Source organism: Sminthopsis crassicaudata, chromosome 4, assembly GCF_048593235.1.
Source record: "Sminthopsis crassicaudata isolate SCR6 chromosome 4, ASM4859323v1, whole genome shotgun sequence".
In the NCBI taxonomy this organism is placed as follows: Eukaryota; Metazoa; Chordata; class Mammalia; order Dasyuromorphia; family Dasyuridae; genus Sminthopsis; species Sminthopsis crassicaudata.
This window is the reverse complement of record NC_133620.1, coordinates 97,676,643-97,688,304: the sequence shown is the minus strand read 5'-3', so window position 1 is coordinate 97,688,304 and position 11,662 is coordinate 97,676,643. Positions and strand designations below refer to the sequence as shown.

The 11,662-nt window shown below is 41.3% G+C and overlaps 1 protein-coding gene across 3 annotated transcripts; it reads left to right on the top strand.

Annotated features, from left to right (window-relative positions):
- Positions 1-1,162: 1,162 nt before the first annotated feature.
- UBE2T (ubiquitin conjugating enzyme E2 T) lies at positions 1,163-11,238 on the top strand. Of its 3 annotated transcripts, XM_074308810.1 has the most exons (8): positions 1,163-1,246; positions 5,344-5,505; positions 7,506-7,575; positions 8,280-8,385; positions 8,960-9,058; positions 9,159-9,242; positions 9,926-10,004; positions 10,864-11,238. In XM_074308810.1, exons 2-7 carry the CDS (start codon positions 5,397-5,399, stop codon positions 9,959-9,961), a joined length of 504 nt encoding a protein of 167 aa, XP_074164911.1. In that variant the 5' UTR covers positions 1,163-1,246; positions 5,344-5,396; the 3' UTR covers positions 9,962-10,004; positions 10,864-11,238. The 3 variants fall into 3 exon arrangements, with proteins under 3 accessions (XP_074164911.1, XP_074164909.1, XP_074164910.1); XM_074308808.1 differs by lacking the exon at positions 9,926-10,004; XM_074308809.1 differs by lacking the exon at positions 9,926-10,004 and having other exon boundaries at positions 1,202-1,246; positions 5,344-5,509.
- Positions 11,239-11,662: the final 424 nt, after the last annotated feature.

The following is an 11,662-nucleotide window of genomic DNA, read 5'->3' as shown; positions in this document are numbered from 1 at the left end:
TGATCCTAAGTGAAATGAGTAGAATCAGGAGATCATTGTACACAGCAACAGAAAAATTATACAGTGATCAATTCTAAAAGACATGGTTCTTTTCAACAACAAGGTGATTCAGGCTAATTCCGATGGCCTTGTGATGGAGAGAGCCATCTGCACCCAGAGAGAGGACTGTGGGGACTGAGTGTGGATCACAAAATAGTATTTTCATTTATTTCGTCATTGTTAGCTTGCATTTTTTTTTCTCATTTTTTTCTTTTTGATCTTTTTTTGTGTGCAGCATAATTGTGGAAATGTGTATAGAAGAATTGCACAGGTTTAACCTATATCAGACTATTTGCTGTCTAGGGGAGGGATGGGGGAAAGGAAGGAAAAATTTGGAACTCAAGGTTTTGCAAGGGTGAATGTTGATAATTATCTATGTATAAAATTTAGTTGAAAGACATTTATTTACTAAGTGCATAATAGGTTCCCGGTATTATGCTAAGGGCTTTATAAATTTTATTTCATTTGAATGGTGTAACACTGAAAGACAGGTGCTGTGAGTATCCTAATTTTACTGTTAAGGAAACTGGGTCCGAGTTCTAAGTCAGACCCAGGGTTCCAGATTCAGGACTCTGTTCAGGGCCTCCATCTAGCTGGTTTATTTCCTAGTCAATATCACTGCAATTATTCCCTCCATTTAGCTTCACCCAGATGCTCTCCACTGCCGTTCTTTCCAGTGGTTGCATTTATTTACAGGAACACACCTCTTACATTTTATTTTTAAATAAAGTCCTTATATCCTTAGCCAAATTCTATTAATCATGAATTCTATCAAACTAGGTCGTAATGAGGTCAATGTGCATCCTTGCCATATTTGATGCACTTGGGTAAAACATCTGAGGCCGTGCATGTTATTAATGTCTTATGGGGAAGGCAGCCCCAGCAGTTAAAAACAAACCAACCTGGATCTACCACCGCCAACCCTGCTGGGTAATCAGGGAGTGCTATTGGGAAACCATAGTAACCGCTTTCGAAGCCCCGCCCCCTTCTCGTGCTCCCCACCCCAACCTCTCCCAGCGCGCGCGGCTTGGCACTGCAGCTGCGCAAATGACGGTCCTGTCACGCGGACCAATAATCAGCCGCGCTCCTCCCACGGAGGCTCAGGGAGGACCAATCCGAGCGGCGCTCCTGACTTTACAAACTGGCGCCCTCTTGGAGCCCCGCCCCTATCCCTGAAGCGCTCGAGTACGTCGGACTGGTAATTCAGGTGAGAAGAGTGATTTCATCCCGAACCCTTGTGAGAGAACCATTCCCTCTCCCCCGTGCTATCTGAGAACGAGCCCTGGAAGAAGCCACTGTGGAAAATGGGGGCCGGCGGGGTGTCCGCTTTTTTGGCCGACCTGGAACGCCGTTTGTTTTTTCCCGGGGGAGTTTGAGCTCTCTGGGGAGGGGGCGGAGTCTGGTAAAATGGAAAGCTGCGAATTTGTAGTTATCCGTGCGCCTTTTGAATTATCTCAGGAAAATTTCTATTGGCTGGGGAAGTTGTCAATCAGTAGCTTAGCGATCAGTGACGTGCCTCAGGCTGCCTGCGGGTGGCCACGAAATTCTTAGGTTCTTAAGCTCCCGAGCTGGAAAAGTTGGGAATGAAATTGACCGCTCAGATTACATTTATTTACATCTGCCTGCAAGCTCGCTTTCTCCAGGAAAACGAGTCCCCCCTGCGTGTCCTCGTTTTCCAACAGTACGCACTTTGTTCTGTTCTTAATTAAAAGGGCTTCAGTGGCATTTGTAATAGAGAGCTGCTGAAACCGACCTTAAAATGCAGTCACTCTTCTGTTCAAGAAGCCTCCGTGGCTCCCTATTGCCTCTGAGATAAAGCGTCATTTTTCTGGGCATTTGAAGCCTATCACAGACGGACTTGCGAGAATGGGGCAGGAAAGCTCATTCCTTGTTGGGTTGGGTGTGGGGAGCAGAAACCCGAGAATTATCCGGTCTGGCTCGCACCTTGAGTGTGCAGAGAGGAGTTACAAGAGATTCAGCTGGAAAGCTCAGGCGGTGCCAGGCCGGGGAGGTGCTAGAATGCCAGCAGAGTCTCAAGCCTGAGCAGGAGTATCATGGCCAGACCTGCGGGTGTGAAAGATTGCTCTGGTTGCAGTGTGAACTGGAGGGAGGACATGAGAATAGGAAGACCTGGAAGGATGTTATTGCACGAGCCAAGGTGCCTGGGAGTAAGGCTTGTACTAATGTGTCTGCGGTGGGAACAGCTGGGACTGGATAAGGATGATGTCAGACTGCTAAGGCCCACAGACATTGATGAGCAAGAGAGCAGAGAAACTGGGGAAGGGCTAAGGACCAGCCTTGTGGAGCATTTGCGCGAAAGAGTAATGAAGAGGAAGAGAAGCCAATGAAGGCATGGTCCTCAGCCGGAGCAGAGCCAGCACTTCTGGACCATGGGGAGTGCAGGGGAAGAAGGCTGAATGCTATAGAGAGGTCATTGCATTAACTAAATGCAATGCAATGAAAATGGGACCAGTGCTTAATAAATCCCGGAAACATATATTGTTGGGGCAGGGACTCCTTTTAGTTAAGAAGCACTGGGAAAAACTTGATCATAGGCCTAATTCACCAGAAATTAGGATTAGCCCAATACCTTATACCATATAGCATAATATGCTCAAATGCATATTCAACATCAATATAAGAGTCACAAGACTTTATTTAAAATTATCAGAACAATTTCTTTTCACAACTAAGGGGAGAATTCATAGCCAAATAAGTGATGGAGGCAATTGTAAGATAGATAGCTACGATTACATGAAATTTTTAAAAGTTTTTGCACAAATAAAATCAATGCAACTAAGATAAGAATGGAAACGGGGGGGAAAATAATTTGTATTACCTTTATCTAGTGAAGGAGGGGCAGCTAAGTGGCACAGTAGATAGAATGCTGGTACTGGAGTCAGGAGGATCTGAGTTCAAATCTAGCTTGACTCACCATCTGTGCAAGTGTGGACAAGTCACTCAATCCTGTCTGCCTCAGTTTCCTCATCTGTAAAATGAGCAGAGGAGGAGATAGCAAACTGCTCCAGTGTCTCTGCCAGGAAAATCCCCATTGAGGTCACTGAAAATTGGATATGACTGAAAATTGACTTATCAACAAAATAAGGATCTGGAACAAAACACAAATATATTATACCAAGAACCACTCCCTGGGGGCATAAGCTGTCAGGATAGAAACAAACAATTCTCAAAGAAAATTCATACTTTGAGAGATCGATAATTATCACCATGAGAAAGGTACAAATCAAAAGAACTCCAGAGTTTCACTTGAAAGCCAACTGATGAAGACAGCTATCCATTAGGGTGAATAGAATCACCTTGAGCACAGGACTGTTTTTGTATCTCTAGCATAGGGCCTGGCATGGAGGAGGGAAGATGACATAGCTCACAGTTATCCAATATGCAAATCACTCCAGAATCTTTGCTTAGGAACCCCTAAATGGAGTCACAAAGAGTAGGACATACTGAAACTGAACAACAAAAATTCCTTTGGCGCTACTATGTGCAAAGCACTGCTAGATGAAGAGACTACATAGACAAAAACCAAACTAGTTCCTTGCCTTTAGGAGGCTTACATTTTCTATCCAATGGCCTTAGTGGTCTTAGAGAGTACTAAAAGATGGATCATTTGCTGGAAGAGGAGAACATTAATATTGCTGGGGTAAGGAGAGACTCAAAAAAAGGGAAAAAATATTGCAGTGACTGAATGAGGATTCAGGTAAGATCGGAAACTATCAAATTTTAGTGGATAAAATCAGCCCAATTTTGTGATTTTCCTCAGGATGATTTTTGTATCTAACAGGGTATGCAGGGATTACCATCTGTATCTGCAGAGTACCTACATTGATGAAATTTTTTCAGTCCCCGTTAGATAGATAGTGGAGGAATTAAAATAATATACCGAAGGCTTTATCCTAGACATTCTTTTTATTTCTTCCTCCTATTCCTCTCTCCCTACATTTCTATAGTCTGTCTATCTGTCTCTCTCCCTCTCTTCTTCTTTCTCTTCTCTCTCTTCTTCTGTGGTCTCTTAAGTTCCTCATTCATCATTCACTTGTCAACTCTATACAGATGATTCCCAAATCTATGTGTCTAGATTTCATGACTTCCAATTTCCAATCTAGTATTGTCACTTGCCTGCCAGCTCCCTCACCAGGATGTCTCATGAGCATCGCAAACTCACCATCTCTGATTTAGAGTCCATTATCTTTTGTTCATTTTTAATAGCTTTTTATGTTTCCAAATACATATAAAAATATTCAACCTTTGCAAAAACCTCATGGTTCCAAATTTTTCTCCCTCCCTCCCCTGTACCCTAGACAGCAAGCAATCCAGTGCATGTTAAACATGTGCAATTCTTCTAAACATGTGTAAATATTCATCATGTTGTACCAAAAAAAATCAGATCAAAAGGGAAAAATTTTTTTAAACCAAACAATAACAAAAAAGCTGAAAATAGTATGCTTTGATCCACAATAAGTCTTCATAGTTCTCTCTCTGGATGTGGATGAGCCCCTTATCTTTCCTACAAAGCCTGTCCTGCTTCCCATTACCCATGTTTATAATCTAGGTATTTTCTTCAACTCCTTTGCCCACTTTTGTGATTCCACTGCCACAGCATCTTTCCCATCTATCCCCATCTCTCTACTATATGATAACAACCTGAACAGTGACTACTTGATTCCATTTTTTTTCCCTTCTCACTCCTTCTTTCACATTGCTGCCAAATTGTTTTTGAAGTCATATAGATGTGACTATGTCACGTATCAGCTTTAAAAGCTTCTATTGCCTCCAGAATCAAATTCAGATGTCATTCCTTTGATATTTAAAGTCCTAAGAATCTTGCTTCAGTCTTCATATTGATTTTTTTTTTTTTACATCTTCTTTTCAGTCAAAGTAGCCTGCTTGCTGTACCCTATATATGACATTTGGACTCCCACTTCAAACCTCTATTCCTGAAATGTCCTCCCTCCTTGGCATCCCAATCTCTTTGTAAAACTTAGCATCTCCTACATAAATCCTCTCCAGATTCCTAATTATTAGTAGTATTCCCTTCCCCTGAAATGACGGTGTATTCATTTTGTATTTAGTTGTCTATGTAAATGCTGTGTCCTCCAATTGTCTATAAGCTTTTTGATTCAGAGAGAATTTTCGTTTGTCTTTGTACCCAAACATTCAGCATGGCGCCTGGTACAGCAGCAGACCCTTAATGAATATTTTATTGAGGTGGAGCATTTGGTACCATGAGTTCTTACACTGAAGACCTCACAGACATGATTGCTGACTCTTTCTTTTTCCTTTTAGTGCTTCTCACTCCACACTTCTGTCATAAAGTGTGCCAGCTTTCTCAGAAGACCATGCAGAGAGCCTCACGCCTCAAGCGGGAACTGCACCTGTTAGCCACAGAGCCACCCCCGGGCATTACCTGCTGGCAGAATGCAAATCAAATGGATGATCTCCGAGCTCGTAAGTATGTTCAACCACCTTATGAGCTTTGGAGAGACCAGGGCTGAATTTCAGCCTTAAAACTCTTAAATTAAACTTTAGGAAGATTCTCCAAGTGATAAATGGTCAAAGGATATGAACAAACAATTTTCAGATGAAGAAAATTAAAACCATTTCTAGTCATATGAAAAAAATGTTCTCAATCACTATTGATCAGAGAAATCCAAATTAAGACAACTCTGAGGTACCACTACACACCTCTCAGATTGGTTAAGATGACAAGAAAAGATAATGATAAATATTGGAGGGGATTTGGGAAAACTGGGACACTGATACATTGTTGGTGGAACTGTGAACAGATTCAGCCATTCTGGAGAGCAATCTGGAATTATGCCCAAAAAGTTATCAAACTGTGCATGCCCTTTGATCCAGCAGTGCTACTACTGGGCTTGTATCCCAAAGAGATCTTAAAGAAGGGAAAGGGACTTGTATGTGCAAAAATATTTGTAGTAGTTTTTTGTTGTTGTTGTTGTGGTGAGGAACTGGAAACTGAATGGATGCCCATCAGTTGGAAAATGGCTGAATAAGTTATGGTATGTGATTGCTAAGGAATATTATTGTTCTATATAAAAAATGATCAGCAGGATAATTTCAGAAAGACTTAGAGTTACATGAACCGATGCTAAATGAAGTGAGTAGAGACAGGAGATCATTGTACATGGCAACAACAAGATCAATTTTGACAGACATGGCTCTTTTCAACAATGAGATGATTCAGACCAGTTCCAATGACCTTGTGATGAAGAGAGCCATCTGCACCCAGAGAAAGGATTGTGAGGACTGAGTGTGGATCACAACATAGCATTTTCACTCTTTTTGTTGTTTGAATGCATTTTGTTTTCTTTCTCTTTTTTTATCTGATTTTTCTTGTGCAGCATAATAATGTGGAATTAAACTTATAGAAGAATTGTGTACACACACACACATACACAAAAGAAGAATTTCACAAGAGGCAGCTAGTTAGTGCAGTGGATGGAGCACCAGCCCTGAAGTCAAGAGGACTTGAGTTCAAATCTGGCTTCAGACATTTAACACTTCCTAGCTGTGTGACCCTGGGAAAGTCACTTAATTCTAATTGCCTCAGCAAAAAAGAAAAAAAAGAAAAAGAAGAACTGCATATGTTTAACATATATTGGATTACTTGTTAAGAGGAGAGGGAAGGGAGGGGGGAAAAAATTTGGAACACCAGATTTTGCAAAGGGTGAATGTTGAAAACTATGTATGTATTTTGAAAATAAAAAGCAAAACAAACAAACAAACAAACAGACTTTAGGAAGAATGAATGTGAATTGGAATCAAAATGTTTTGCTGTTTTATTAGAATGTTCTAAAAATGTCCAGGCAGTTGTTTGTATCTAACTGTGAACAAGTAAAAATGTATTGTTTTGCACTTAAAAGAAACAGTACACATCTTATTCTCCCTTTAGCCTAAGGGTTTGTTTTCATAAAAGAATGCTCTATTCCCTCCTAGTTTTTCAGGTGTGAAAACAGTAACTTTTGCCTATTTCTCTTTGTGAATGGGAAATTAACAAGAACAGATGGCCATCAGATTTGTGGCACAAATTAATTGAGAGGCTGCTTAGTAGAGCAGATACATCACTGAACTTGGAGTCAGAAAAAGGAGACTTAAATCCTCATTCATTTACTATTTGATCACTTTTCTTCCTTGTGCCTTAATTTCCCTATCTGTAAAATAAAGGACTCTGAAATCCCTTTCTTCTCCAAATCTATGAACCTATAGACCTTTTAATATTCCTTCTAAAAAAAACTTGTGGGTATAGTATGACCATATTGGATGGCAAGAGGGCTTTGTAGAAGGGGATGGTGTTAAAACCTTGGGAAGAGAATTGTAGGCCCAGATCTAGTTTCTCTACTCTTGAGACTTTAGAACTATGATGTTGAGTGACATTATAGCAATATAACTCATCTCCTTTCCCCCCTCTCCTTTTTTTTCCTTTTAAGAGATTTTGGGTGGAACCAATACACCCTATGAAAGGGGTATTTTCAAGCTGGAAGTCTCCATTCCTGAGAGGTCAGTGAAAATTTGATTCAACACCTGCAGGGTAAGGAGCAGGACATTGGACTGGGAGCCAGGACAACTGAATTCTAGCTTCTTCTACCTTACTACTAATTCTATATGTGGCTTCAGAAAGTCTTAATTTCTCTGTGTGTTATTTCTCCCTCTGTAAAATGAGATTAGAACAGATCATCTCCAAGCCTCCTAAGTGCCTAAACAGTGATAGTTGTGGCCCTTGTATTCAGAATGAAAATCTCTGTGTGAGTGTGTATGTGTGTGTGTGTGTGTGTGTGTGTGTGTGTGTGTGTGTGTGTGTGTGTAGTGAGGTGGAGTTCAGCTAGACCTTGCACATCCTCACTGACATCCTGAGAAGAAAAGATTCTCCACATGATAAGTGAGACTGTAGGCTAAGCAGCAATCAAAGATATGTGTTGATTCCATTTGGAAAGTATTTTCCAAAAATCTGTATGGGCCAGAATTGAATACTGACCCTTCTACAGATCCATTTTTACCTGTGCTAATTTGGGCAAAAGTCTTTCTATCTGCAGAATTCAACACATCTATAAAACTGAGAGAATTGGACTGCATGATCTCAAAGGGCTCTTCTAAAGCCCATAGTCTTCTCATTTTGGGATGGTGTTAATGTAAAAACTGTGCAGGATGCCATAAATGTAGGAGCATCAGCAAGGAACTGAACTTTTTGTCCTGTGCTTTCAAAGGTACCCTTTTGAACCTCCAAAAATACGCTTTTTGACTCCCATCTATCACCCTAACATTGACTCTGCAGGGAGGATCTGCCTGGATGTCCTCAAATTACCACCAAAAGTAAGTGAGGAGCTTATAGAAGGCACCTACTTTTGTTATCAGATATCTTATAGTATAAATGAACTTACTTTCTTTTTTTTTTTTTTTTTTTTTTTTTTTGATTTGTTTTGTTTTATTATAGCTTTTTATTGACAGAACATATGCATGGGTAATTTTTCAACATTGTCCTTTGCACTCACTTCTGTTTTAACTTTTCTCTTCCCTTCCTCTACCCCCTGCCCTAGATGGCAGGCAGTCTTATACATGTTAAACATATTAAAGTATATCTTAAATATAATATATGTGTACAGATCTGTACGGTTCTCTTGTTACACAAGAAAAATCGGATTCAGAAAGGTAAAAATAACCTGGGAAGAAAAACAAAAATGCAAGTAGTCCACATTCATTTCTCAGTGTTCCTTCTCTGGGTATAGCTGATTCTGTCCATCATTGATCCATTGGAACTGAATTAGCTCTTCTCTATGTTGAAGGTATCCACTTCCATCAGAATATATCCTCATATAGTATCATTGTTGAAGTGTATAATGATCTGGTTCTGCTCAAGAAATGAGCTTTCTTTTGCATCCTCATATAGGGTGCTTGGAGACCATCCCTGAACATTTCCACTGTATTGACCTCCATCCAGCTGCTCATGTCAGAGCCCAACCCCGATGATCCCCTCATGGCTGACATAGTAAGTGTCCCTCGTCTCTAATGCATCCCACCCTTCCCCAAAACTGCAGGACCTGATTTCAGGACATTCCCTTTCATCATTATCTTTGTTTTCTTCCTAGTCCTCAGAATTTAAGTACAACAAACCAACCTTCCTCAAGAATGCCAGAGAATGGACTGAGAAGCATGCTCGTCCAAGGCAAGAGGTAATGCTCTCAGTGGCCACTTGCTCTGTTTCTGTCTACCATGAAGTTCTCTTCTGACAAGTGGAAATTGTGTTTGTCAAGTATTTAGCTTTTCTCCCATTTTCTTAATGTTGCCCTCCCCAGAATAAGAGGAGAGGAAGGGCTCCTTACCTGAAGGGCTACAATGCTCATATTGGGATATTGGGTATCCCTTATGAGGAACAAGAGAGCCCTTTTGTGGGCCAAGGGTAATCACCCATTAAACTAGCTCCTGGCTCAGGGTAGGAATGCAGGTTTGATAAAATCATAGTTTGAAAGCTGGAAAGAGCTTTAGAGGCCATCCAGCCCCCTCTTTTACAAGGAAGGAAATTTGAAACAGAGTATAAGTCTCTGAAGCAGGATTTATCTCCGGCTCTTCTTGCTTCCAAACTCCAGGCTTTATTCACTTGTCTCCTAGTTGGTGGAGGAGGAACATGTAATCATAATGCCTTAGGGCTCAGGTATGTGGAAAGGGGCAGGATTAGGAAGTCAGAGAAAAGAGAGTACCCTCTCCCAGAAAAGGGGGCTTGGCTTCCTTGGTGATAGTTGTCCCATGGAGTACACATCCCAGAGCCCTCCTACAGTGACCGGATGGCCTTTTCTCTCTCGGTTGTTTGACTAATCATGAGCTATATGAACCATGGCTTTATCCTTCCTTTGCCCAGCTGGTTCCTGCCAGCCACGCTCGTGGACAACACTAGAGGGCAGGCCGTCTCTGCTTCCAGAAGGCCTTGGTGAGCTAGGGTAAAGAAACTTTTCTTTTAGGGTCCTTGACACCAGAGGGGGAGGACAGAGACTGTTTTGGTCTTGGATGATGACTTCTTTGAAGATATTCTGTCTGAGAACTTAACCAAGAGTCCTTTTATAAAAGAAGAGAGAAGTAAACCTCTAAGTTCACCCCTTTGGTTTCAATTAGCTTCAAAATTTTGTCACTACTTCAAAATTCAAATTGCTGCACTCCAGGACCCTTCAGAATAAAAGTTCATGACAGCCTCTCTTCTATAGCTTGTTGTGAGGGAAGTATGCCATAAAGCACAATATAAATTTGGGCTGCTGGAGTTTTCTATTAATTACAGGGGGTTGGGGGCGTGAGGGAATGAATGAAAAAAGCCCCTTTTCTGTGACAAGCTCTGTGCTAAACACTGGGGATGGAGACATAAGGAAATAGTCTCTGTTTCCAGGGTTCTCACACTAATTGAGCAACACAGCCCATAAAGGAAAGTTCATCTGCAAGGAGGATGACAAAGCTCATGACTCCTTCAATTCCATTCGTAGATCAAGGCCCCAGAGTCTTCAGGGCAGAGAGGCTGGGCAAGTGGTAAAGCCTGATAATGCTCCATCTCACTAGAAGGTCTTGCAATGATGACTCCCATCTTCTCCAAGTGGTGTATAAAGAAGGGGTCTTGCGCACTTAGTTCTGCCTGCACTGGGCTTGGATGGTCTTAAAGGGAAAGGAAAAGTGAGGAAGGCACCCTTCCTGCTAAGAATAGGTGAAAGGAAAGCAAGAGGATCAAGGTAGCCCAAGCCATGCTGCTCTGTTCTTTGTTTAATCCGCTGTCGCCGCTCATTCCTTTTCTATTTGCCCATTCTGTGCTTTTTCTAGGCAAAAGAGAATGAGGAGGTGGAGAATCTACCAGAACCCAATAACCCCAGAGTTGCAGAAGTGCTACAGAAAAGAAAAGGCTCCAAGCTGGGGGGACCAGAGAAGAGACTTTGTCCCGATGTTTAAGGAGCCCATCCCAAGCTGTTGCAACTGAGAGCATTCCGCTTCTGTCAAGGGCACTGATTGTGTCTCATCTTTTTGAATGTTTTTCTTGGTCTTTGATGAGAGTTGGAATGGTTTTTCTCTTACAAAACAGGCCTTGTATATTTATGTATACTGCAGTAGACTAATTCTCTGAATGTAATTTGTTGTATTTATCTTGTACATATGTATTTTGAAACCTTTAACCTGAAAAATAAATAATCATTTAACATTGGGCCTGTGTTTATTCTGTGTGTGTTTTTGGGAGTGAGCTGTAGAAGAGATGTAATCATAACGTTAAATTAGTTTGTATTGTTGCCATTGAGTCCTATTTTGCTCTCTTCCCACCATTATCAAGGAAACTCTGACATAGGTATAGAATTGTTGTTGCAAACAATTCAGTTATCACTGGGTTTCAGAAATTCAACATTATGTGGAAGTTGTGATACTAGAACAACTTTCTTCCTTATTTGCTCCTCAGCCTCTCAGTCATTTTTGCAGAACTAGTAATACGTTCAGCTCCATGGCACAGTGCTGGGCGTATTTAGGAAGACCCTGCTTCCTGAGTACAGATCTGGACTCAGACATTCGTTAGTTGTGTGCCTGGGCAAGTCACCTCACCCAGGTGCCTCAGTTTTCTCATCTGTCAAATGAGTTG